Source organism: Oncorhynchus gorbuscha, linkage group LG09 (assembly GCF_021184085.1).
Source record: "Oncorhynchus gorbuscha isolate QuinsamMale2020 ecotype Even-year linkage group LG09, OgorEven_v1.0, whole genome shotgun sequence".
Classification (NCBI taxonomy): Eukaryota; Metazoa; Chordata; class Actinopteri; order Salmoniformes; family Salmonidae; genus Oncorhynchus; species Oncorhynchus gorbuscha.
In genome coordinates, this window is record NC_060181.1 from 38482855 (window position 1) to 38510214 (window position 27360).

Consider the following 27360-nt stretch of genomic DNA (forward strand, 5'->3'; position numbering starts at 1 on the left):
CATAACAGTTAATGTTGCCAACATTTTCGGACCTCTTAACACATTTTTATATTTTTTTTTATTTAACTAGGCGTGTCAAATAAGAACAAATTCTTACTTACAATGACGGCCTAGTCCAGCCAAACCCTATGGAAACAACTATTGATTTATAACCAAAGAGAGGTACTGCAAGTTGCAAAGAATACAGGAGCTGCCTTCACTATTCCAGCACCATTTCAACTTGATCTTTTCAACATCATCAAATCACCTCTACAGCAATAAATATCTCTCCGGGAAGAAGAAAGGCGGGGGTGTATGTTTCATGATTAACTACTCATGGTTTGATTGTGATAATATACAGGAACTCAAGTCCTTTTGTTCAACCGGACCTAGAATACCTCACAGTCAAATGCCAACCGTATTACCTCCCAAGAGAATTCTCTTTAGTTATAGTCACAGCCGTGTATATTCCCCCCTCAAGCAGATACCACATTGGCCCTCAAAGAACTTCACTGGACTTTATGCCAACTGGAAACCACATATCCTGAGGATGCATGTATTGTAGCTGAGGACTTTTACAATGCAAATTTGAGGAAAACACAACCGAAGTTCTATAGTACTCGCCCTGCTAAAACACTCGACCACTGCTACTCCAACTTCCGGGGTGCCTACAAAGCCCTCCACTGCCCTCCCTTATGAAAATCTGATAATGACCCCATTTTGCTCCTCCTTCCTATAGGCAGAAACTCCAACAGAGGGTACCTGTGCTAAGGACTATTCACCGCTGGTCTGACTAATCGGAATCCACGCTTCAAGACTGTTTTGATTACGCGGACTGGGATATGTTCTGAGTAGCCTCCGAGAATAACAAACTCAGTCACCAGTGTATTTGTCTATCAGGAAGTGTATATGGGTTGGTGTACCCACTGTGACTATTAAAACCTACCCTAACCATAGAGCGGCGCACAATCGGCCCAGCGTCGTACGGTTCTGGCCGGGGTAGGCCGTCATTGTAAATTATAATTTGTTCTTAACTGTCTTGCCTAGTTAAATAAAGGTTACAGAATGACCTTCTTGATCCAAATCAGTCAGGTTTCAAGACTAGTCATTCAACTGAGACTGCTCTTCTCTGTATCACGGAGGCGCTCCGCACTGCTAAAGCTAACTCTCTCTCCTCTGCTCTCATCCTTCTAGACCTATCGGCTGCCTTCGATACTGTGAAACATCAGATCCTCCTCTCCACCCTCTCCGAGTTGGGCATCTCCGGCGCGGCCCACGCTTGGATTGCGTCTTACCTGACAGGTCGCTCCTACCAGGTGGCGTGGCGAGAATCTGTCTCCTCACCACGCGCTCTCACCACTGGTGTCCCCCAGGTGCTCTGTTCTAGGCCCTCTCCTATTCTCGCTATACACCAAGTCACTTGGCTCCGTCATAACCTCACATGGTCTCTCTTATCATTGCTATGCAGACGACACACAATTAATCTTCTCCTTTCCCCCTTCTGATGACCAGGTGGCGAATCGCATCTCTGCATGTCTGGCAGACATATCAGTGTGGATGACGGATCACCACCTCAAGCTGAACCTCGGCAAGACAGAGCTGCTCTTCCTCCCAGGGAAGGACTGCCCGTTCCATGATCTCGCCATCACGGTTGACAACTCCATTGTGTCCTCCTCCCAGAGCGCTAAGAACCTTGGCGTGATCCTGGACAACACCCTGTCGTTCTCAACTAACATCAAGGCGGTGGCCCGTTCCTGTAGGTTCATGCTCTACAACATCCGCAGAGTATGACCCTGCCTCACACAGGAAGCGGCGCAGGTCCTAATCCAGGCACTTGTCATCTCCCGTCTGGATTACTGCAACTCGCTGTTGGCTGGGCTCCCTGCCTGTGCCATTAACCCCCTACAACTCATCCAGAACGCCGCAGCCCGTCTGGTGTTCAACCTTCCCAAGTTCTCTCACGTCACCCCGCTCCTCCGCTCTCTCCACTGGCTTCCAGTTGAAGCTCGCATCCGCTACAAGACCATGGTGCTTGCCTACGGAGCTGTGAGGGGAACGGCACCTCAGTACCTCCAGGCTCTGATCAGGCCCTACACCCAAACAAGGGCACTGCGTTCATCCACCTCTGGCCTGCTCGCCTCCCTACCACTGAGGAAGTACAGTTCCCGCTCAGCTCAGTCAAAACTGTTCGCTGCTCTGGCCCCCCAATGGTGGAACAAACTCCCTCACGACACCAGGACAGCGGAGTCAATCACCACCTTCCGGAGACACCTGAAACCCCACCTCTTTAAGGAATACCTAGGATAGGATAAAGTAATCCTTCTCACCCCCCTTAAAAGATTTAGTTGCACTATTGTAAAGTGGCTGTTCCACTGGATGTCATAAGGTGAATGCACCAATTTGTAAGTCGCTCTGGATAAGAGCGTCTGCTAAATGACTTAAATGTAATGTAATGTAAATGTTACATTTAAACTTTTTATTAAAATGAACCAGAAACTGTAGATAGATGGCAGCATTTGCGCAAAACTGAAAGCGCGCACCACCGCATTTAACCATGGCAAGTTGACTGGGAATATGGCCGATTACCAACAGTGTAGTTATCAAAAAGGCACAACGTCAGTATAGAGAAAAAGTGGAGTCGCAATTCAACGGCTCAGACACAAGACGTATGTGGCAGGGTCTACAGACAATCATGGACTACAAAGGGACTATTTCTATTACAGTGTATTGGATTACTGTCATTCATATTCCAGGTGAATAAACCTTTCCAAACCAAACCTTCGTATCATAACCTCTAACCGCTACACACAGCCTACATCAGTGTCACCATATTAGCTTACGCCATAGCTAGTCAACATAGCTACTGGAACAAAAGCGTTTGTAAACCCACTACAATATGCAGTACAGTGTACAGTCAGCAAGCAGTTTAGCAGCGGGCCCCGGTGGCAAGAAATTTATAAAACCCAAATCTTACCTTGACTTGGAAGAGTTCCAGTGTTAATATAGCATCCCTCTCTGTTTGAGCAAATATAGATAGTGCTCTCTTCCTCTTGCTTCTCCTTAATTTTTTAAAGGAATGACTTTGTTCAAAACTGTTCAACTATTGTATTTCTCTTTGAGTCAACTACTCACCATATTTTATGCACTACAGTGCTAAATAGCTGTAGCTTATGCTTTCAGTATTATATTCATTATCTGATCCTTTGATTGGGTGGACCACATGTCTGTTCATGCTGCAAGAGTTCTGATAGGTTGGAGGACGTCCTCTGGAAGTAGTCATAATTACTGTGTAAGTCTATGTAAGGAGGTAAGAACCATGAGCCTCCAAGGTTTTGAATTGAAGTCAATGTACCCAGAGGAGGTTGGAAACTAGCTGTCCTCCCGCTACACCAGGCCTGGGAAATTCCAGTCCTCAGAGGCCTGATTGCTAGGGATGGGGGAAAAGTGTGACACCAAACAAATCTGATTTAAACTAATTTCATTTTTAACTGAAGATCGTGATTAGTTGATTATTGGAGTCAGGTGTGTTAGCTGGGGCTGGGGCAAAAGTGTGACACCAATCAGGCCCCTGAGGACTGGAGTTGCCCAGGTCTGGACTACACTATGGTGCTACCCTGCAGAGTGCTGTTGAGGCTGCTGTATTTCAAAACAGTGTGTTTTAATCAATTATTTGGTGACTTGAATATATTTAGTATTGTTTTATCCAAAAAGGATAAATTTATTTAATGTTTTACTATTGTCCTCCCCTTCCTCCTTTGAGGAGCCTCCCCTGGTCTACAGTAATACCAGGTAAGAGCACCCCCAAATGTCCCCTCCCGACCGCCTTCCCTATGGCTTTTTTGTAATTAATTTGAGAGCAAGTGGACTTAAGGGGATTATTATCATAGTCAACCAGTGGTGGGCTAGGCGACTTCGGTGTTTAGCGGACGACATTTTGGCTCTCCTGTGGATGACTCAGAGGTACTTCCTGGTTTGTGTGCGTTACATGATGGGAAACAGAAGGAGATGCAGTAGGAAAATGAACCACCAAAGGCTCCTGTGATGCATATCTTGTAAAGTCTCCGCTAAAGCTCTGATACAATGATTTGGAGTTGTCTGATATGACAGGTTCTGTATCTCTATCTTTTGAATCTCTCCCAATATCTCGTTGAGTCTCTCCCAATGTATCTTTGAATCTCTTTTATTGTCTCTTTGAATCTCTCCCAGTGTCTCTTTGAATCTCTCCCAATGTCTCTTTGAATCTCTCCCAGTGTCTCTTTGAATCTCTCCCAGTGTATCTTTGAATCTCTCTCAATGTATCTTTGAATCTCTCTCAATGTATCTTTGAATCTCTCTCAATGTATCTTCGAATCTCTCTCAATGTATCTTTGAATCTCTCTCAATGTATCTTTGAATCTCTCCCAGTGTCTCTTTGAATCTCACCCAGTGTCTCTTTGAATCTCTTCCAGTGTCTCTTTGAATCTCTCCCAGTATCTCTTTGAATCTCTCCCAGTGTCTCTTTGAATCTCACCCAGTGTCTCTTTGAATCTCACCCAGTGTCTCTTTGAATCTCTCCCAGTGTCTCTTTGAATCTCTCCCAGTGTCTCTTTGAATCTCTCCCAGTGTATCTTTGAATCTCTCTCAATGTATCTTTGAATCTCTCTCAATGTATCTTTGAATCTCTCTCAATCTATCTTTGAATCTCTCCCAGTGTCTCTTTGAATCTCTCCCAGTCTCTCTTTGAATCTCTCCCAGTGTCTCTTTGAATCTCTCCCAGTGTCTCTTTGAATCTCTCCCAGTGTCTCTTTGAATCTCTCCCAGTGTCTCTTTGAATCTCTCCCAGTGTCTCTTTGAATCTCTCCCAGTGTATCTTTGAATCTCTCTCAATGTATCTTTGAATCTCTCTCAATGTATCTTTGAATCCCTCCCAGTGTGTCTTTGAATCTTCCCCAGTGTTCCTTTGAATCTCCCCCAGTGGCAATGTCTAGTCCTTTGATCAAGCGATGAAGACTGTAATTCAACCATGAAATGTGATTACCTTGTAGATGGATACAACATGAATGTATCAGTGACCAAACCCAAAGTCTGCTCATAGTGTCTTTTACTGTCTTACTGTGATTAAAGTTCAGACGATAAATTGCCTTTTGTGTGTTTTAGGGCCGTAAACACAGGCACATACACTGAGTATACAAAACATTAAGAACACCTTCCTAATATTGAGTTGCACTCCCACTTTTGCCCTCAGAACAGCTTCAATTCGTCGGGTCATGGACTCTACAAGGTGTCGAAAGCATTCCACAAGGATGCGGCCAATGTTGACTCCAATGCTTCCCAAGGTTGTGTCAAATTGGCTGCATGTCCTTTGGGCGGTGGACCATTCTTGATACACATGGGAAACGGTTGAGCGTGAAAAACCCAGCAGCGATGCTGTTCTTGACACAAACCGGTGAGCCTGGCACCTACTACCATACCCAGTTCAAAGGCACTCAAATTTGCCCATTGACCCTCTGAAATGGCACACATACCAGTGGAGGCTGCTGAGGGGAGGACGGTTCATAATAATGCCTGGAACGGAGCGAATGGAATGGCATTGATGTATTTGATACTATTCCACTTATTACGCTCCAGCTATTAACACGAGCCCGTTCGCCACAATTAAGGTGACCAATACACAATCCATGTCTCTATTGTCTCAAGGCTTAAAAAAATCCTTCTTGCCTTCATCTACACTGATTGTTGTTGTTTAAAAAAAATGTTCTCCCCAATTTCGTGGTATCCAATTGTTTTAGTAGCTACTATCTTGTCTCATCGCTACAACTCCCGTATGGGCTCGGGGAGAGACGAAGGTTAAAAGTCATGCATCCTCCGATACACAACCCAACCAAGCCGCACTGCTTCTTAACACAGCGCGCATCCAACCCGGAAGCCAGGCGCACCAATGTGTCGGAGGAAACACCGTGCACCTGGCAACCTTGGTTAGCGTGCACTGAGCTCGGCCTGCCACAGGAGTCGCTGGTGCGCGATGAGACAAGGACATCCCTACCTGCCAAGCCCTCCCTAACCCGGACGATGCTAGGCCAATTGTGCGTCACCCCACGGACCTCCCGGTCGCAGCCGGTTACGACAGAGCCTGGGTGCAAACCCAGAGTCTCTGGGTACCCAGAGTCTCTTAACCACTGCGCCACCCGGGAGGCCCCATCTACACTGATTGAAGTAGATTTAACAGCTTTCACCTAGATTCCCCTGGTCAGTCTGTCATGGAAAGAGCAGGTGTTCTTAATGTTTTGTATACTCATTGTACAGTATTTACACATACATTATAAGAGGCATATAAACACATACAGGTGCATATAAGGCACATAGTATAACACATTTAGTATCATGGACCATTTCTCCTCTAAGAACGTTTTCAGGACTTGCTGTGGTCTGTGGTCTCTCTGACCATCACGGCACCTGGGGCCACAGGGCCACCGTCATGTGCTTTTCATAGAAACGACCATGTGAGGTCCCTCTCACTGTGGCACTGTACTCTCACAAGGCTTGTATTGTCCATGACGAGAGAAAGAGGAAGACATTTAAAGAGAGTGTGGGAGAGAGAGAGATGAAAGGAGAGACAGAAAGAGTGAAAGAGAGGTTGGGTGTGGAAGGAGTAATTGAGAGAGGGAAGGGTAGAGGAAGGAACCATGTTTGGGTACCTTTGCATTATGTAGGCAATCACTGACATACCGCTGACTGTAAAATAGGGACCTTGTAGGAGTCTTAAGGGTAAGCAGCAGGAGGCAGGCGGGTAGAGGGGGTTCGATTTATTTACAAAATTGAGCTAATGTTCCAAAGCGATGTTTATCACTGTACATATTTACAAAGTTCAGACTTCAACCTTCAATGTTTAAAATAAAAAGCTTTCAATCAGGTCAAAGTAAACTGTCTATACCACAAAGGACAGGTGGGATATACCTGACTCGAATGCAGACTTCCTGTTGCGATACCAAAACCGATCTGACAAGAAAATCTCCAAATGGGCGTTTACTGTCAATACTGTACACTTGGTCACTCCTTGAACCATACCATGTCAAAATGAAACACATTTGAATGTTGGGAGACATTAAATTGGGGAAATAAAACACTTTCAAATTGTGGGAATTTGGAGAGCTCACTACCTATAGGAGACACCTAGTGAAGTAAAGTAGCCTAGTTATAAACCATAACCAATAGATCTTGATTAGAAAAACCTTCCATTCTGGACCATGTTATACATTTCCTGGCTGCTATAATTTTCAGCATTTCCATGTGGAATATACAAAGCTAGAGTGGCAAATATTTCGGGAGCTTTTCCCAACCATATAATTACGGCAGCCTTGCACTTAATTCTCTGTTTGTTTGATTGTGGCCTCCACTCAAGTAGCTGACATTGATATTATCTGAGTGCATGAATTCCTATCTAGTTGTGGCTTAAGCAAAAGTCAAAGTTACTAGGGAAGCATTGACACGTTCAAAGCGTAAAATTGTGGATTTAGGATTAGCTGACCCACAGCTAATTAACCCAACCTTTTTCTATGTAAAATATGTAAAATATGACCTGGTCAGGGATCTGTTTTCTCTCTGCATTTGTCTTTCAGTATGGACGGTCAGACAGCTACCGTGTGGCCACCACGACGGAGAAGGAAGAGAAGGAGTCCCCCAAGAAGGTGGACTCCAAGGCGGACAAGAAGACCAAGGACATGAATGAACTGAAGAAGGAAGTTCCCTTGGTATGTAGTGCATAATTCCTACTTCCTGTTTCCTGTCCATGCACAGTGCCCCAGAGCAGTGTGTCCTGGAATGTTGCTAATTGGAGACCAATTTTAGTCCAAAGTGCTAATCTAAGGAGGAAGGACCCTGGTATAATAAAAGGTTGAGAAACAATATTCTAAAGAGCACCCACTGGGCGGCGGGTAGCCTAGTGGTTAGAGTGTTGGGCCGGTAACCGAAAGGTTGCGAGATTGAATCCCCGAGCTGCTAAGGTAAAAAAAGAAAAAATGTCATTCTGCCCCTGAACAAGGCAGTTAACCCACTGTTCCTAGGCTGTCATTGTAAATAAGAATTTGTTCTTAACTGACTTGCCTCGTTAAATTAAAAAATTTAAAAAATGTATTCAACCAATGTGTTCCCAGTGGGCAGTCTTTGTGTATTCTGTTTGCGACAACAAAAAGATAACTTCTCAAATGATTGGACTAAGGATTTTGGTAGCATGTATTCCTGAAAATCTTTTTTATTGGTGGCAGTAATTGATTCTCATGAGTGTCAAACAAAGGATTTTTTTTTGTATGAATAGTTTGTGGTTAGAGGCAATGCCAATGTAAACTAATCCTGTTTGAAGAGACTTTACTCTGTTATGAGGTACAACGTGTACGCTGGAAGTCGGGAAGCAAGTACAAGGAGTGCAAATGTAATAATATATCGAACATAACGCAAAACAAGAAACACGAAATGCTTACAGACATGAAACAGAGTCAATAATGCCTGAGGAAAGAACCAAGGGGAGTGACAGATATAGGGGAGGGAATCAGGAAGGTGATGGGAGTCCAGGTGAGTGTCATGAGGCGCATGTCACGGTCGTGAGGAGAAACGGACCAAGGCGCAGCGTGATTGGAGTTCCACATCTTTATTTTAGTGAAACTTAAACAAACCAAGAAACAAACAACGACCGTGAGGTACCGTAGTGCTACATGCACTCACTCAAAACAATATTCCACAAAGCAGGTGGGAGAAAGGGCTTCCTAAATATGATCCCCAATTAGAGGCAACGATTACCAGCTGCCTGTAATTGGGAACCATGCCAATCAGCAACATAGAAAATAACTTACGGGACTGGACGCCGTGTCTGGACTGGGCATCGGCACAGAGGAAGGCTCCTGCCCTGGAGCGGGACTGGACACCGTGCCTGGACTGGGCACCGGCACAGAGGAAGGCTCCTGCCCTGGAGCGGGACTGGATGCTGTGCCTGGACTGGGCACCGGCGCCGAGGAAGGCTATGGCCTAGGAACGGGACTGGTGAGGCACACTGGAGGCCTGGTGCGTGGAGCTGGCACAGGTGGCACCGGACTGGTGACACGCACTTCAGGGACACGCACTTCAGGGGTCGAGTGCGGGGAGCTGGCACACGACATACCGGACTGGGAAGGCGCACTGGAGGCCAGATGCATAAAACCGGCACAGACTTCACCAGACTGCTGACAGGCTCTTCAGGTCGAATGTTGAGCAGAACACACTTGATCAACATCTCTCTCTCTCCCAACTTCTCCATCGTCGCTCTTCCACTCTCCACTGCTCCGCCGACCACCCCTTGTGGCCCCCCCAAAATCCATTCCAATCAGCAACATAGAAAATAACTGACTAGAACACCCCCCCCCCCCCTCCCAGGCTCTCTATGGTCAGGGCGTGACAGCGCAGGTGCGCGTAACGATGGCAGCAGGTGTGCGTAATGAGACAACTGGCGACGTTGAGCACCGGAGAAGGAGTAAACGTGACACTACCCCCTCCCCCTTACTGACGCCCGTCTCTAGCCGCCAGACGACGCTGACCAGAGGGACGGTCCAGAGGACCAGGAGCCGGCCGGTCGTTTCTACTGAGGCACAGGAGCATGACGAGCTGGCTGAGGCATGGGGAGCTTGCCAAACCAACTGAGGCTTGAGAACCTGTCGAGCCAGCTGAGGCATGGAAGCCTGATGATCCAGCTGAGGCATCTCCGGTTGCTTCGGCAGCGGCACTTGGATCCGACATCACCAGTAAAACCAAAAATCCCTGTTGCTTTCTCTTAGTTAAGTGTTATTCTATAACGTGTACGCGGGGAGTTGGGAAGCACATATAACGTGTACGCTGGGAGTTGGGAAGCACGTATAACGTGTACGCTGGGAGTTGGGAAGCACGTATAACGTGTACGCTGGGAGTTGGGAAGCACGTATAACGTGTACGCTGGGAGTTGGGAAGCACGTATAACGTGTACGCTGGGAGTTGGGAAGCACGTATAACGTGTACGCTGGGAGTTGGGAAGCACGTATAACGTGTACGCTGGGAGTTGGGAAGCACGTATAACGTGTACACTGGGAGTTGGGAAGCACGTACAGGGAGTGCAACTTTAAAAATAAATCGAACATAGTACAAAACAAGAAACACAAGAAGTGTACAGACATGAAACAGAAACAGAGTCAATAACACCTGAGGAAAGAACCAAGGGGAGTTACAGATATAGGGGAGGTAATCAGGAAGGTGATGGAGTCCAGGTGAGTGTCATGAGGTGCAGGTGCGCGTAGCGATGGTGGCAGGTGTGCGTAATGATGAGACAACTGGCGACGTCGAGCGCCGGAGAGGGGGAGCGGGAGTAAACGTGACATGAGGCATATGGCCAAACCATGAGAATATGAATATCCCTCTGAAAAAACAGCCGTAAAATGTCCCCAAGCTCTATTCACTATGTATTTGCAAATATTTCGTTAAAACTAGAGTTTTATTCAATGTTTTTAACTTTTTGCTTTTAGACGGAACACAAGATGTCCATCGAGGAGGTATGCCAGAAGTACGCTACTGATATAGTCCAGGTAAGTTCATCACCTCAAGAGTTTTCTCAAAACCGGTGTTGGGGCTTTTAAAATGTAATATATTGTAACGTTAATGGTAATATCAGTTATCACACAAAATATGTAGCTAGCCAACAACCACATCATAAGGTAGTAGTACCCTTTTAACAGCAATCCCTCTCCTTCCTCTCTCCCTCTCCCTCCTTTCTCGCCCACCTCCTCAGGGTCTGACCAACGCTAAGGCCGCTGAGTACCTGGCTCGAGACGGTCCCAACGCCCTCACACCTCCCCCCACCACCCCCGAGTGGGTCAAGTTCTGTCGTCAGCTGTTCGGTGGCTTCTCCATCCTGCTGTGGACTGGCGCTATCCTCTGTTTCTTGGCCTACGCCATCCAAGCCGCCACCGAGGATGAGCCCGCCGGAGACAATGTGAGTGACAGACACACACAAAATGGCCACCATCATCACTTGGCAGGGGATAAAGGGATGCAAGGGTATACATTACCTTTTTGGTTCAGCTTAATGTAGTGTTTCCCAAATATAGCATTAAGATTCAACTTGTGGGGTTGTGGCTCATTCCTACTTGGCACTAAAATATTTGTCAAACTCAATTAAGTGTCTAGTGGTCTACTGTTGATATGAGTCAATGTCCAATGTGTTTCTTAGATCCAGCTATATGCCTCAACCAACCCCAAATGAATGGGAAATATAGGCACTGTCTGAAATGATAAATGGTTAAACAATATTTATGTCTCTCTCTCCTTGCTCTCTCTCTCCAGTTGTACCTGGGTAATACTAAATGAGGCATTTGAATTTCAATACATTTCATTGAATGTATCAATGATTTATTTCCTATCCTATATATTTCCCTTAATTCAAATAATTCTGCATCCTGTTTACTATTTCAATTCAAGAACTGAATTGGAATTCATCAGCCATTCTCAATTCAATTCTTAATTGACCTCAACCCTGCATGGCATGTGGTATTTTAGATCCAGCTATATGCTTCAACCAATCCTAAATGAATTTTAAAAAACAATTAAGTTAGATTTTTTTCCCCCAGCAAAAAACAGTGAGAGTTCCTACAATGTTAAATAATGTTCCAATTGAGCCCCAATTTGGTTTTCAGATAACATAGCATGACAACACCTCATGAATGCTGGTCAAATGTTATTTGATAAACATTAGTAGAAGGACATAATGGTTGTAAGAACGTTTGTTAAAATGTTCCAATACTGTTTCTTTTTTACATTGTTTGCTGGGGTCTCTCTCTTCAGTTGTACCTGGGTATCGTTCTCTCGGCTGTGGTCATCATCACCGGCTGTTTCTCCTACTTCCAGGAGGCCAAGAGCTCCAAAATCATGGAGTCCTTCAAGAACATGGTGCCCCAGGTAAACAAACCTCTTCTTTAGTGCATGGCTTGGACTGAAATAAAATACAGTTCTCATTTTGGTTGCTGGTACTGATTATAATTATGTATAGGAGCTCCACAATACTTTTGAGCTAATATTCTATAAAGGGAACAGGCGCTCAAGCAGTAGAACATTTGAGGTGCCAGTACTCAGCTCCGGTGAGCTCCTGCCCAAGTCAAGCACTGCTCTTCGTATGTCCGCGAGTGTTTCAAAATAAATGTACACATACATGTTATTCAATCATTGCACCCACAATGCTCGCACGCCTCAGCGAGCGTCTGCGTGGCCAGGTGCTAAATTAGAAATAGGTTCTATTTGTGACGCTCAACGAGCTGCAAGTCCGGCCTCTCCCATCTCTTCGTTGGTGTTTCGGAGCATAAACCCAAGGGGGTGATTTGAAAGATAAACTGACATCCACGCTCCAGTCGGTTGTAGTAATGCACCGTAAAGTTGGTTGCCAACCTCCATATAAAGTTCAAAGAAGTAAATAAGAAGCCTGAGGAAGGAGGAGAGATGACAAAAACGGTAAACCAAATTCCTCTCTCATCTGTGGATTAATTGTCGGAGGACCTTGTGCATTTCAAGCAAAATAACAACCCAATGATTATATCCCAGGACAAATTAGCTAGCAGCAGCAAGGCTAAGTTGCTGTTAATTTTAACGCTTTTCAACCTGTTCCCAAATGAATATAATCGGTTCAGAGTTTGTTTCGATATTTCAACCTGCGTGTCCTGATCGTGTCTGGTGTAGGGGGTACAAAATCAACATGCGAGCGATGACGACACACACAGGTGACCTGTTTGGTCAACATGTTAGATCTCCTTACCACCACATATCCTACAATACCACCACCAATACCAATTTGGCCCTCTGGTGATTTGCAGAGTTTTCTGAATCAAAAACAAATAAATCATTTTTTGTTTGTTTTTTGTTGGACATAAAAGAGTGTAAAAACACCAGCAAATCAGCTCCAAGTGATTTAGATGATGGAAATCTGTTCCAAAGCATTCCCACACGTAATATAGAGATATATATGTTATCGTATATACAAATGTAAGCAAGGTTTGACATTTTTACGTTTTAGTCACCTGTTTGGGCTTCTTGCGGTCTACAAATTATTTTAATTATGCTCCTGACCCTCTGCTCAAGAAGAAAATTGGCCCGCGGCCCTGACCATAGGGCTCAGTGTCTACAATCCTAATTCCAATCCTATTAGTCCCATCATAAGTGTTTTACAAATCTTAACCCCAACTTGTTTTTCCTAGATGACTATGGGTGGGGTAGTTGTGGCAGTGACTCAAAATAACCTGTGACCCTAATCCAGATGTTCCCCCCCCCTCTCAAAACACACGTAGCCGACATTGTTGTGGCCATTGTATCCACGGTCAGTTAGGGATTAGTCTGTTCTACATCTTCGCGAGTGAATAGGATGCATGTTGTCATTCAGTGGTGAGTTAGTAGCCACACAGACATTGTCTCATATGATCAGTCTGTATGCAGTTCATTCGTCTTGTCTATCCGCAGTCCGTCTATGGTCATTGTCAATGGTTAGTCGGTTGCTTTAGTCTATTATTCATCTGCCAATCTCTATGCAATTGCATAGTTATAACATAATAACCCATCATTACTGGTTAGTTTATGGTCAGTGATAGTGTGTAGTTTGTCTGCGATCAGTCTGTGGTTGCTAGTGAGTTTTACTGTTGCCCCAGTGTTACACCTGTATTTATAGCCAGCTAATGGTTGGCTTATGGTTCCTGATTCACCATTGGGGTTCCTCTGTCTGCAGCAAGCGCTGGTGATCCGTGAGGGTGAGAAAATGCAGATCAACGCTGAGGAGGTGGTGGCTGGAGATCTGGTAGAGGTGAAGGGAGGAGACAGGATCCCCGCTGACCTCAGGATCGTCTCTGCTCACGGCTGCAAGGTAAACGCACACACACACACACACAGCATATGTTTTACTATTGTTGTGGGGACCTAAAATGTATTTACATTTAAAGCCCTAACTCTAACTCCTAACCCTAATTCTAACCATGACCCTAATTTTAAACCTAACCCCTAAGCCTAAAGTCCCCCCACCCACACACACACACACACAGCTCACATTAAAATATAGCACACACTCACACAACTACACATTTGACAAATAAGCTTTTTAAAATTGTAAACAAGTTCCCTGGATTTTGTCCTTTCCCTATAGGTGGATAACTCCTCCCTGACAGGCGAATCAGAACCCCAGAGCAGGTCACCTGACTGTACCCATGACAACCCCCTGGAGACCCGCAACGTCGCCTTCTTCTCCACCAACTGTGTCGAAGGTACAATCGTGTTGGCAACTGCATCCTCCTCTTCCTCTTGACCCCTTCCCCTTTTCTCGTTGCCATCGCCATAATCCTCATCCTCGCTGTCGTCGTCATAACCGGCATTCCCCCCATCGCTCTACTGTTTTCTCTTTTTCCTTCCCTCCCTTTCTCTTTATCCCCTGAACAGGTAGGAGGGGAACATTGTGGCTGCCATAGCAACAAGGCACCCACCATTTTAACAAGCACCCTACCCAGCGCCCACACACACTCTGTCTCTCTCTCTCCTGCTTTCTTTACACCCTCTCTTTTCCTCTCGCTTCTTTCAATTCCCCAGGTGCCTTTTCCTTCCCATCTGTCCACATCTTTTCATCTTTGCGAACACTTCATCCGGTGTCAATATTACCTCATCCTTTCCCTACGGCTCAGCCGGTCTAGTGGTAGTGTCAATACAGGACGACATACATAAACGGCTACGGTCTAGATTCAATCAGATCCGCGTTAACCCGCGGCAGCCAGCAACGGCATAGCCTATCATAGCCTTTGTTTTTCGTTTAGGCGGCGTCGGAGTTGTAACTGTGTTGGAGCTGTCGAATACACAAGCGGCCCCATCGTCATACCTGCTGTGGACATTGCCATTGGGCGCTCCGAGGGTCATTAGTAGAAATCCCATGCAGCCGATCTACACCTGGAGTAGTCTGATATAAATCCTTATTATTTTGTTTCATGATTTTTCAATGTGAGTGTCATTATTTCTGTATAGTCTACACTTTCTCCTTGTAAACTTCTGACACGGGTGGGAAGGGTGTGGCTTCGTGACAATGACCACAAGAGCAGCTGCTCACCGATTTTGACAGTTCCAACGCAGTTACACTTCTGACATCATCGCCGAAACAAAAAACAATAATATGCTATGTTTTTGGTTCCGGCAGGTTAACGCTAATCTGATTGAATCTAGGCCATCGTTGTCTGATGAAGCTAAGGCCTCTGGTTACCTGTAGGCCCCAAATATATTTTACCTAATAGAAAGGTATATGCTGTCCCCATGTGGTCTGGATGGTGTATTGCACCTGAATTGGTGACAACAAGAAAAACGTCAGTGGTATTTGAGTAAAGAACACTTTAGCAATTCACTATTATACTTTTTTTTGAATGATTACTTCAGGACTATTCATTATAAAGGAGTGTTAGACAAATTATTCTTAAAAACATATGATTTAATGGCATCCCGAGTGGCGCAGCGGTCTAAGGCACTGCCGTGACCGGGAGTCCCATAGGGTGGCGCACAATTGCCCCAGCTTCGCCCGGGTTAGGGGAGGGTTTGGCCGGGGGGATTTACTTGGCTCATTGCGCTCTAGCGACTCCTTGTGGCGGGTTGGGCGCCTGCAGGCTGACCCGGTTGGCAGTTGAACGATGTTTCCTCCGACACATTGGTGGGTCTGGCTTTCGGGTTAAGCGGGCGGGTGTTAAGAAGTGCGGTTTGGCGGGTCATGTTTCGGGGGATGCATGACTGGACCTTCGCCTGTTGGGGAGTTGCAGGAATGAGACAAGAATGTAATCATGAAATTGGGGAAGAAATGACGGCAACAAAAAATGATTACAAAAAAAACGTATGATTTGCACTCAAACTCAGTGCTTTACACTGAATGGGGGTAACGCACCATCATTTTACTCGCCATGATACCACAAATGGTGTTACAAATATAATATACTGTAACATGTAAGTCAAGTCATCTGACTTCCTTCTCTCGTCCTCACCGTCACCAGGCACGGCGCGTGGCATCGTGGTGTGCACCGGTGACCGTACCGTCATGGGCCGTATCGCCACCCTCACCTCCGGCCTGGAGTCGGGCAAGACCCCCATCGCCAAGGAGATCGAGCACTTCATTCACCTGATCACAGGCGTGGCCGTGTTCCTGGGCATCACCTTCTTCATCCTGGCCGTCTGCCTGGGCTACACCTGGCTGGAGGCCGTCATCTTCCTCATCGGCATCATCGTGGCCAACGTGCCCGAGGGCCTGCTGGCTACGGTCACTGTGAGGGGATATTTTGGTGGATTATTATGTTGTGTGGTCTCGTGTGATGTGGGTTTGGAAGGGGTAGTTGGGGGTAGTGAGGAGTGGTGTGTGTGTGTGTGTGTGTGTGTGTGTGTGTGTGTGTGTGTGTGTGTGTGTGTGTGTGTGTGTGTGTGTGTGTGTGTGTGTGTGTGTGTGTGTGTGTGTGTGTGTGTGTGTGTGTGTGTGTGTGTGTGTGTGTGTGTGTGTGTGTGTGTGTGTGTGTGTGTGTGTACAGACAGACAGACAGACGGACGTGTTTAACTACTCACAAGAATAGTAAACAAACAAACATTTTACCAACTGGGGCTAATGTTATTTCTAGGGGGTTTAGGCTTAAGGGTTAGGGTTAGGAGCTAGGGTTAGGGTTTTGGGTTAAGGTTAGGGTTGGGTAAAGGGTAAGAGTACGGGTTAGGTTTAGGGTTAGAGGTTAGGGAAAATAGGTTTTTGAATGGGACTGAATTGTGTGTCCCCACAAGGTTAGCTGTACAAAACTGTGTGTGTAGTGAGGAGAGGTGTGTGTGTGTGTGTGTGTGTGTGTGTGTGTGTGTGTGTGTGTGTGTGTGTGTGTGTGTGTGTGTGTGTGTGTGTGTGTGTGTGTGTGTGTGTGTGTGTGTGTGTGTGTGTGTGTGTGTGTGTGTGTGTGTGTGTGTGCAGTGAGGAGAGGTCTGTGTGATGTGCGGAGAGGTGTGTTTGTGTGTGTATAGTGAGGAAAGATGTTTGTGTGTGTGCAGTGAGGAGCAGTGTGTGTGCAGTGAGGAGAGGTCTGTGTGATGTGCGGAGAGGTGTGTTTGTGTGTGTATAGTGAGGAAAGATGTTCGTGTGTGTGCAGTGAGGAGCAGTGTGTGTGCAGTGAGGAGCAGTGTGTGTGTAGTGAGGAGAGGTGTGTGTGACTGTGTGTCTATTACTCTGTGTTCCATCTCTGTCTGTCTGTCGTTGTCTCTTACTCTGTGTGTTCTGTCTGTCTGTCTGTCTGTCTGTCTGTCTGTCTGTCTGTCTGTCTGTCTGTCTGTCTGTCTGTCTGTCTGTCTGTCTGTCTGTCTGTCTGTCTGTCTGTCTGTCTGTCTGTCTGTCTGTCTGTCTGTCTGTCTGTCTGTCTGTCTGTCTGTCTGTCTGTCATTGGCTCTTACTCTGTGTGTTCTGTGTTAGTATTTCCCTGTGTCCCGGTATTGTTGTGGAATTATGCATCTCTCTATCTGTCTTTTGTGATGGTTGTAGTGGTGTATCGTATCTCTTTTTCTCTTTCTCTCCATAAAAGGCTGCCCATTGTGTTTTGTGTACCTGTATCTTTCTTTTTTCTCTCCTTCCCTCTCTCTCTTTTTCAGGCTGTTTCTTTTTTCTCTCCTTCCCTCTGTGTTTGTCTCTCTTTTTCAGGCTGTCTTTACACCTCGGTCAGTGACACCCCCTGGTTAGTTGTCTTCTATGACAACTGTTAAGAGAGATGGACATATGCTAGGCTAATGTTAATATCTATGCTAGGCTAATGTTAATATATATGCTAGGCTAATGTTAATATAAATGCTAGGCTAATGTTAATATAAATGCTAGGCTAATGTTAATATAAATGCTAGGCTAATGTTAATATATATGCTAGGCTAATGTTAATATATATGCTAGGCTAATGTTAATATAAATGCTGGGCTAATGTTAATATAAATGCTGGGCTAATGTTAATATAAATGCTGGGCTAATGTTAATATAAATGCTGGGCTAATGTTAATATATATGCTAGGCTAATATTAATATAAATGCTGGGCTAATGTTAATATATATGCTGGGCTAATGTTAATATATATGCTGGGCTGTTGCCACTCTCACTGCTTGGCTCGTTGCCTGTGTCGGCCATGATATTTTGAAAGTAGCATGACACACCGGCGCCCGCCTTTTCGCTGCTTTTGCTCTGCTTGGCTTTCCTACGCTTTCTATCTTTCTGCATTGCAGCTCTGGGCTGTGAAATATATTTGAGTATTTTATTTGACTCTAGCACATTTGAATGTAGTGGAGAGGTGGACTGACAGGGGTTTACACAACTCCAGGTCTCAAGGGTAGATGTTTAGCTTTCTTGTATTGATTTGTCATGGTTTTACTTATCTGTAGACGCAAGTAAGTTGTTGATTGGTTTGACGGTCTAGAGCACGGCTGCCCAATCCTCTTCCTGGAGATCTACTGTCCTGTGGGTTTTCAGTCCAAACCTAATTTAGCATATCTCATTCAGCTAGTGAAGGTCTTGTTGAGCAGCTTATTAGTAGAATCAGGTGTGTTACATTAGGGTTGGACTGAAAACCCACAGGACGGTAGATCTCCAGGAAGAGGGTTGGACTGAAAATCCACAGGACTGTAGATCACCAGGAAGAGGGTTGGACTGAAAACCCACAGGACAGTAGATCTCCAGGAAGAGGGTTGGACTGAAAACCCACAGGACGGTAGATCTCCAGGAAGAGGGGTGATATGAAAACCCACAGGACTGTAGATCTCTAGGAAGAGGGTTGGACTGAAAATCCACAGGAAGTAGATCTTTAAAAAAAATCACCTTTATTTAACCAGGTAGGCTAGTTGAGAACAAGTTCTCATTTGCAACTGCGACCTGGCCAAGATAAAGCATAGCAGTGTGAACAGACAACACAGGAAGAGGGTTGGGCAGCCCTGGTATAGGGCGTCCACCCCTGGAGTTGTGCACTCCGTGACTTTACTTTTCTGACTTGGTACTAATATTTTTATTTTATTCTCTCCAATTCTCTCTCTCCTACTTTGTCACCCTGTCTTCTTTTCCCAATCTCTCTCTCTCTTTGTCTCTCTCTCTCTCTCTCCTTTTCCCTTCTTCTTCTTCTTCTTCTTCTTCTCTCGCTCTCTCTCTCTCTCTCTCTCTCAGGTGTGTCTGACCCTGACCGCTAAGCGTATGGCTCGTAAGAACTGCCTGGTGAAGAACCTTGAGGCTGTGGAGACCCTGGGCTCCACCTCCACCATCTGCTCTGATAAGACTGGTACCCTGACCCAGAACAGGATGACCGTGGCCCACATGTGGTTCGACAACCAGATCCACGAGGCCGACACCACAGAGGACCAGTCTGGTAAGAGAGAGGGGTTTAAGTTCACTGAACTCATGTATGTCCTTACTATATAATAGCAAAGTAAATATATCTTGGCTTTGCATATCGTGATCACAGTTATTGAGATGGTTGCAACGGTTAAGGTGATTTAGGTAGTCTTGTATATTGATTGTTCCCTCCTTGGAACTGACTGGAATTAGATATCATTTTGCAAACCAGCATAATGTTTGGCCTGCTGGCCTGATGAGGCACCCGAGCCAGAAGTTTTAGACCACTGTTTCAGTGAATAACTAGGCCATCAAAGATTGGCCTTATGTTGTTTGTAACGTCTTGTACCAAAGGCTTTGCATTTTTAATGATAGTAAGTTAACTTATGCAGGCCTCGATGAAGGCTTCAAGGCTGCCTGTGGGCACATGAACGCAACAACAATGTGTCTGTCACTAAGAACCCCACCCCCCTTCTCCCCAGGCGCCTCCTTCGACAAGAGCTCGGAGACGTGGTTGGCGCTGGCGCGGGTGGCGGCCCTGTGTAACCGGGCGCAGTTCAAGGCAGCTCAAGACCAGCTGCCCATCCTGAAGAGGGACGTGGCGGGTGACGCCTCCGAGTCCGCGCTGCTGAAATGTATCGAGCTGTCCTGCGGCAGCGTCAGGCAGATGAGGGAGAAGAACAAGAAGGTGGCCGAGATCCCCTTCAACTCCACCAACAAGTACCAGGTGAGTGAGCAACATGGAGCACAAGCGTACACCCTGGATCCTGTAGGTGTCAAACATCTCATAGTGGAAGTGCTGATCTAGGAACAGATTCCACCTATCTATGTGATCTTATTAATGGTGGTATAAAGGGCTAAACTGATCCTGAATCAGCTTGATACATGCGGCCCCAGTTCTAGAGGTGGGTCTGACTTGGGTCTGGGTTAGGGTTGAGGGTTAGGGTTTAGCCGGGGTGTAGACATGAACCTAGGTTAAGGGAAAACAAGGGTTTGTATAAGAGGCTGAACACAAGTGTGTGATTGTGCCTCCTCCTCCACCCCCCACCACCAACCACCAGCTCTCTGTGCATGAGACGGAGGATGAGAACGACAACCGCTACCTGCTGGTGATGAAGGGAGCGCCAGAGAGGATCCTGGACCGCTGCTCCACCATCTTGATCCAGGGCAAGGAGCAGCCCATGGAGGAGGAGATGAAGGAGGCCTTCCAGAACGCCTACATGGAGCTGGGAGGACTGGGAGAGAGAGTACTCGGTGAGAGAGAGGGTGGGACAGATGAGAAGAGAGTAAGAAATGGGAACCTAAAGAGGCATTTCAGAGCGCATATACAAATAATAATGCCAATCTAATACTGTCCCTCCCCAGGTTTCTGCCACCTGTTAATGCCTGAGGACCAGTACCCCAAGGGCTTTGCCTTTGACTGTGACGATGTCAACTTCACCACAGAGAACCTGTGCTTCGTGGGCCTCATGTCCATGATTGACCCTCCTCGTGCCGCCGTGCCTGACGCCGTGGGTAAATGTCGCTCCGCTGGCATCAAAGTCATCATGGTGACCGGCGATCATCCAATCACAGCCAAGGCTATCGCTAAGGGCGTGGGCATCATCTCCGAGGGCAATGAGACAGTGGAGGACATCGCCTCCCGTCTCAATATCCCCGTCAGCCAGGTCAACCCCAGGTAAGAGATATGAGGTGTGTATGGTTGTGTGTATGGTTGTGTACCAACACATACTGTATGGAATATGTCTCTTTCACACAAGTCAGTCACTCTTTCACACAGTCAGTCACTCCGTCAGTCAGTCACTCCGTCAGTCACTCAGATAGTCAGTCAGTCAGACTATCTGACTGACTATCTGACTGTCAGTCTGACTGACTGACTGACTGACTGTCTGTCTGTCTGTCTGTCTGTCTGTCTGTCTGTCTGTCTGTCCGTCCGTCCGTCCGTCCGTCCGTCCGTCCGTCCGTCCGTCCGTCCGTCCGTCCGTCCGTCCGTCCGTCCGTCCGTCCGTCCGTCTGTCTGTCTGGCAAACATACGCTCACTCACTGTCTTCCTGCGTGTGTGTTTTCCAGGGATGCCAAGGCGTGTGTGATCCACGGAACAGACTTGAAGGATCTGTCTCAGGATCAGATGGATGAGATCCTGAGGAACCACACTGAGATTGTGTTCGCCAGGACCTCCCCCCAGCAGAAACTCATCATCGTGGAGGGTTGCCAGAGACAGGTGAGGCACACGCACACGCACATGCACGTACGCACGCGCACACACACGCACGCACGCACACACGCACGCACGCACGCACGCACGCACACACACACACACACACACACACACACACACACACACACACACACACACACACACACACACACACACACACACACACACACACACACACACACGTACACACTTCCTACATATTCTGTTATACAGTAGTAGATAAAGAGGAGACTTTTCACAATATTCACTACCCCTCCTCCCCCTCCCTGCCTCTCAGGGTGCCATTGTGGCTGTGACTGGTGATGGTGTGAATGACTCTCCCGCCCTGAAGAAGGCTGACATCGGCGTCGCCATGGGGATCTCCGGCTCAGACGTGTCCAAACAAGCCGCTGACATGATTCTGCTGGACGACAACTTTGCCTCTATCGTCACCGGAGTGGAAGAGGGTGAGAGAGAGGGAGGGAGGGAAGAAGAAAGGGAGGGAGGGAGGGTAAAAAGTGGATATTAGCAGGGAGGAAAAAGGGTAGGGGCGGATAGAGGTATACATATGTTGAATCTTAATTAGATCACCCTGTGGCCGGAGAACTTTCATGCAATACAGGAAATGTAAAACTTGTAATGTATTTGAGGTTTTCAAAAGAGGTTTTACATTTCAGACTTGATTTTCCCTTACGAAAAATGTATCATCCAATACAAAATGTTTTATGTTTTCCTGTTACTGCAGGATTATTTTCCTGTATCAAACCGGCTCAAATTAAGATCATACATCTGTAGGGAGGAAGAAAACGAAGGAGAGAAAGAGGGTGGTATGAATGACAGGTAGGATGGAGAGAGTTAAAAAAGGTCAGCGAGAGGAGAGGAAGGAGGGGTAATGGAATATTGGGAGACAAACAAAAAGGTGCTGGTTAAGAAAGATAACTTATCTGTAATATGAGCCCATTGTTTGAAAATAAAATACATAATGATGTCGTCCTGGGGTAGCCTATACAAGCCCTTCCTCTTGTGTCCCTCCAGGCCGTCTGATCTTTGACAACCTGAAGAAGTCCATTGCCTACACCCTGACCAGTAACATCCCTGAGATCACCCCCTTCCTCTTCTTCATCCTGGTCAACATCCCACTCCCCTTAGGGACCATCACCATCCTCTGTATCGACCTGGGAACCGACATGGTGAGATACACACACACACACACACACGCACACATGCATGGCTCACAAACACACAGGCAAATTGTAGTTTGTTCAATTCATACACTATGAAGATTAAAAATACAATTTGAAATGAAGGTCGTCTTATCCAAGTGTGTGGTTTGGTCTGTTGTCCTTTGCACCACAATGTGAGGCAGTGTATTGATATCCACTGTCTTCTCCAAACCCTAATTTATGTCTACAGGTGCCAGCGATCTCTCTGGCCTACGAGGCAGCAGAGAGTGACATCATGAAGAGACAGCCCAGGAACCCAGCCCGGGACAAACTGGTTAACGAGAGGCTGATCAGTATCGCCTACGGACAGATTGGTGGGTCTTTAAAAGTCTATCTCTGTGTTCAGGTTGTCAGTCTGTGTTAGATTGATTCCCGGCCTAATTCTAATTCTATGGGCATAGTAGATAAAGCTCACACATCTTCCTCTCCTCCCTCTGTCTCTGTAGGGATGATCCAGGCTCTGGGAGGGTTCTTCTCCTATTTTGTGATCCTGGCGGAGAACGGTTTCCTTCCCTCTTTATTGGTGGGCATCAGGCTAAACTGGGACGACCGTTCGAACAACGACCTAGAGGACAGCTACGGACAGCAATGGGTATGCTAGATTGCCTCTTTTTTTCCCTCCGTTTTCATGTTTTTTTCCCTTCCAGTTTTTCTTTCTCTTTTTTCTTTGCTCGCTCGTCTTTACTCACTCACTTTTACCACTCTTTCATCTTATTTTCTTTCATCCAGTCCTTATTAGTCTTATAAAATGAATTGCTTTCTTAGTCATCGCGACAACTTTCCACTTAGTCATCACCGCCACTTTCCACTTAGTCATCACTGCCACTTTCCACTTAGTCATCACTGCCACTTTCCACTTAGTCATCACCGCCACTTTCCACTTAGTCATCACCGCCACTTTCCACTTAGTCATCACCGCCACTTTCCACTTAGTCATCACCGCCACTTTCCACTTAGTCATCACCGCCACTTTCCACTTAGTCATCACCGCCACTTTCCACTTTGTCATCACCGCCACTTTCCACTTTGTCATCACCGCCACTTTCCACTTTGTCATCACCGCCACTTTCCACTTAGTCATCACCGCCACTTTCCACTTAGTCATCACCGCCACTTTCCACTTTGTCATCACCGCCACTTTCCACTTAGTCATCACCGCCACTTTCCACTTTGTCATCACCGCCACTTTCCACTTAGTCATCACCGCCACTTTCCACTTTGTCATCACCGCCACTTTCCACTTTGTCATCACCGCCACTTTCCACTTAGTCATCACCGCCACTTTCCACTTAGTCATCACCGCCACTTTCCACTTAGTCATCACCGCCACTTTCCACTTTGTCATCTCTACCTCTGCTCTCGTTCACTCTTTAACTCTCCTCCGTTGTGATTTTCTCTCCCTCCCATGCCAGACCTATGAACAGAGGAAGATAGTGGAGTACACCTGTCACACAGCCTTCTTCGTCAGTATTGTGGTGGTGCAGTGGGCTGATGTCATCATCTGCAAGACCAGGCGCAACTCTGTCTTCCAGCAGGGCATGAGGTCAGAACCCTTTATCTTTGCGCCTGTCATCTAATGACACATACTTTAGCATGACTAAATAACAGACCTCTTCTTTTCTCCAATTAGGTAAACCATGTGTTTTGTAGGGTTATGAAGCCCCTCTACGTTATGTCTCTCGTAGCTAGGATAAATGTCGAGATGAATTATTTGTTTGTTTACAGGAATAAGATCCTGATATTTGGGCTGTTTGAGGAGACAGCTCTGGCTGCTTTCCTGTCCTACACCCCAGGCATGGACGTGGCTCTCAGGATGTACCCCCTCAAGTCAGTATTGTACACCAGCCTCTCTGCCCTCATTCCCACACAGCAACAGCACCCTCTACTGAGTGATGTTTATATAGCAGTTACTGAACAGTAATGTACCAATGTGTGGACTGGAGATTATTTCAATCCATGAATGGGGGGGGGGGTGGTATCCTCTTTAAGGACAATTATTGATTCAACTGAATGGCACTCTGGCTGTAACTAAAACGTGTATTTTTCTTCTATGTTCTCTCCACCCGTCTCTTTCTCTCTCAGGCCCAGCTGGTGGTTCTGTGCCTTCCCGTACAGTTTCCTCATCTTCGTTTACGATGAGATCCGAAAACTCATCCTGCGTCGGAACCCCGGAGGTACTACTCTCTCACAAACAAATCTATAGCACAATGTACTACAGCACCCATAATAACATTTACTAAGATAGAACCAGATATGCACACATGACTGTAAGTCGCTTTGGATAAAAGCGTCTGCTAAATGGCATATATTATTATTATTATTTTACAGAGCATTGTGGGTACTGTTGTACATCATGCTACAAAATGCACAAACCCACGCAAACTCACATACAAACATGTAGAAAAGACATGCACGTTTGCATACACTAAACCAGGGTTCTCCAACCCTGTTCCGGGAGAGCTACCCTCCTGTAGGTTTTCGCTCCAACCCCAGTTGTAACTACACTGATTCAGTTTATCAACCAGCTAATTATTGGAATCGGGTGTTCTAGATTAGGTTTGGAGCAAAAACCTATTGGACGGTGCTCTCCAGGAACAGGATTGGAGAGCCCTGCACTAGAACCATCTTAGGGGAATTCAAGTTTCCTTTGATACAAATGTTTTCTATTTCAATGTTTTTTTATATTTTTTATCTTTCTTCATCTCTATTCCCTTTCTATTCTGTTCTCTTTCTCTCCAGGCTGGGTGGAAAAAGAGACATACTATTAAATGATCAAACCATTCTTCTCTCCCCCTTCCTCCCCTAAAATGCATTCCCCTCTTCCTCTCCTCCCTACCCATCCCTCTAAATCACATACCAACCACACGAGAAACCACATCTGAAAACTCCTCCGTTCCCCATCCTGTATGTTCCTCCAACATCGCCTTGAGGAACAAAGAACCAACTACAGTGAAGGAGAGGAACGGGATGATCACGCCAAATCCCTGCGCCCCTCTGTCTCGCTGACTTTTTTTTCTACCCAAAGACCACAGCATAGTCAATACTGTCAATACTGTTTACTATACTGTTATAATAACACTGTTCATAAATGTGCTAATACACTGTAATGTACAAAATGCCGGTGTCACTCGTCTCTATCAATAACAAAATGGCGGCTGCATCTAGATCCCACGGTGAGCGCTGTGGCGTCGTTGTCACCCGTTCTACCCTGACGTCCCCTCTTGACACACTCCTTCCACCAATCTTCGACTTAACGTTCCCCTGCCGCCACTCCCGTAAACGCGGAACACTCCCTCCCTCTATAGGGGGAAAAAAATGTCCCTCCTCCTTCCTGTTCCCCTCCCATCCCTCTTCCTCCTGTTTTGCCAATGTTGTTGTTTCATATTAGAAGACTGCGTGTTTTTTTTTAAACAATAGTTTGTAACATTTCTGTGTTTCTTTTTTTTAATGCTAGCAGCGGCTCTAAGAGCTACTTGTCTGTGAGAACTGTGCGACCTCCCCTGTCCTTGTAAACCCCCCCCCCCCCCCCCACTCCCCCAACTCACCCCTGTTGAACAAAAATATAACATTCTTTCTGTGTCGTAGGAGAAAGAGATTTCTCTCCAATTTCATTATTTAAATAAGTGAAAAATGGAATTAAGCACTGTACCGTACATGCAAAACAGCAGCAAAACAATTTATAAAAAAAACAAGGATCCCCCCTTGTTTTCCAGTTTGGTCTCAGTTAGTTTTTTAAGTATGTGGGGTTTGGCAGAGAAAGACAAGACTGTAAATACATCTTTCATACTGTCAATGCTCCTGGTACCACTTTAAGGCAGACAGAATGTCTCGACTTACATACCAGGGGGATTGAAGGGTTGTCTGCAATGAGGTGCGTTGGGAGTGCCGATAGTGAGTGAGCAACACTTCTTACTACACTTATTTTCACACAGCACACAATTATGCTGCTCTACCCACTCACTCATCGTGGTTGGGCAAATCAAATGAAAAAGAATACAAAAAGGCCATAAAGAAAAATAAAATCATGGAAATATGCTAATGAATAATATAGGTATCCAGTCACCACCTCTGCAGAATTCATCTGGGCATAAATGATGATGCTCACATCCTCTGATACACTGCTAGTGCAATGAAAGCCATAAGTCCTGAGGAAAATATACACGAGTCCTGAAAACACACACATACATATATTTGTGAATATTAAGTCCTTAGATATATCGATATATGAAAGTCCTGAAAACACAAAGTGAACACTTTTGAAAAATACATTTCAATTCTAACAACATACTTTGCAATATACTACGCGAGATGAATACTTAAGGAACCATGGAAGGTCAAGAGCTTGATTCTAGCATGTTCAATAATGAGTTCCTCACACAACTCCGTCATACTTCCCTTTACCTGAATGGGTATAGGAAGGTCCCTTGATATCGTAATCCCACACATGATTTGAAACAGACATTTATTAGTATTCATAAACCAGTAATCATAATCACCTATTGTGGTTGAGATTTATTACCTTAATGTTTATTTAAAAATGATATTTGAACATGTATGCCTTATAATGTAAGCCTTAGGGCAGTGTTGGGGGCCTGCACTTCTGAAGGTTTTAACTGTTTATCTCATAGGTTTA

The 27360-nt window shown here is 45.9% G+C and overlaps 1 protein-coding gene across 2 annotated transcripts in view; it reads left to right on the plus strand.

Annotated features, from left to right (window-relative positions):
• Window positions 1-26227, plus strand: part of LOC124043551 (sodium/potassium-transporting ATPase subunit alpha-3) — a 35189-nt gene extending 8962 nt beyond the window's left edge. For both annotated transcript variants that reach the window (XM_046362248.1, XM_046362247.1), the window contains exons 3-22: window positions 7575-7706; window positions 10473-10532; window positions 10736-10939; window positions 11788-11901; window positions 13709-13843; window positions 14120-14237; window positions 15987-16255; window positions 19143-19341; window positions 19790-20034; window positions 20369-20561; window positions 20673-20985; window positions 21378-21528; window positions 21803-21971; window positions 22540-22694; window positions 22918-23041; window positions 23174-23319; window positions 24140-24270; window positions 24453-24554; window positions 24810-24901; window positions 25467-26227. In XM_046362248.1, coding sequence (XP_046218204.1) covers window positions 7575-7706; window positions 10473-10532; window positions 10736-10939; window positions 11788-11901; window positions 13709-13843; window positions 14120-14237; window positions 15987-16255; window positions 19143-19341; window positions 19790-20034; window positions 20369-20561; window positions 20673-20985; window positions 21378-21528; window positions 21803-21971; window positions 22540-22694; window positions 22918-23041; window positions 23174-23319; window positions 24140-24270; window positions 24453-24554; window positions 24810-24901; window positions 25467-25495 — 3081 coding nt within the window. In that variant the 3' untranslated portion in view covers window positions 25496-26227. The remainder of the gene's footprint in view (window positions 1-7574; window positions 7707-10472; window positions 10533-10735; window positions 10940-11787; window positions 11902-13708; window positions 13844-14119; window positions 14238-15986; window positions 16256-19142; window positions 19342-19789; window positions 20035-20368; window positions 20562-20672; window positions 20986-21377; window positions 21529-21802; window positions 21972-22539; window positions 22695-22917; window positions 23042-23173; window positions 23320-24139; window positions 24271-24452; window positions 24555-24809; window positions 24902-25466) is intronic.
• The last annotated feature ends 1133 nt before the right edge of the window (window positions 26228-27360 follow it).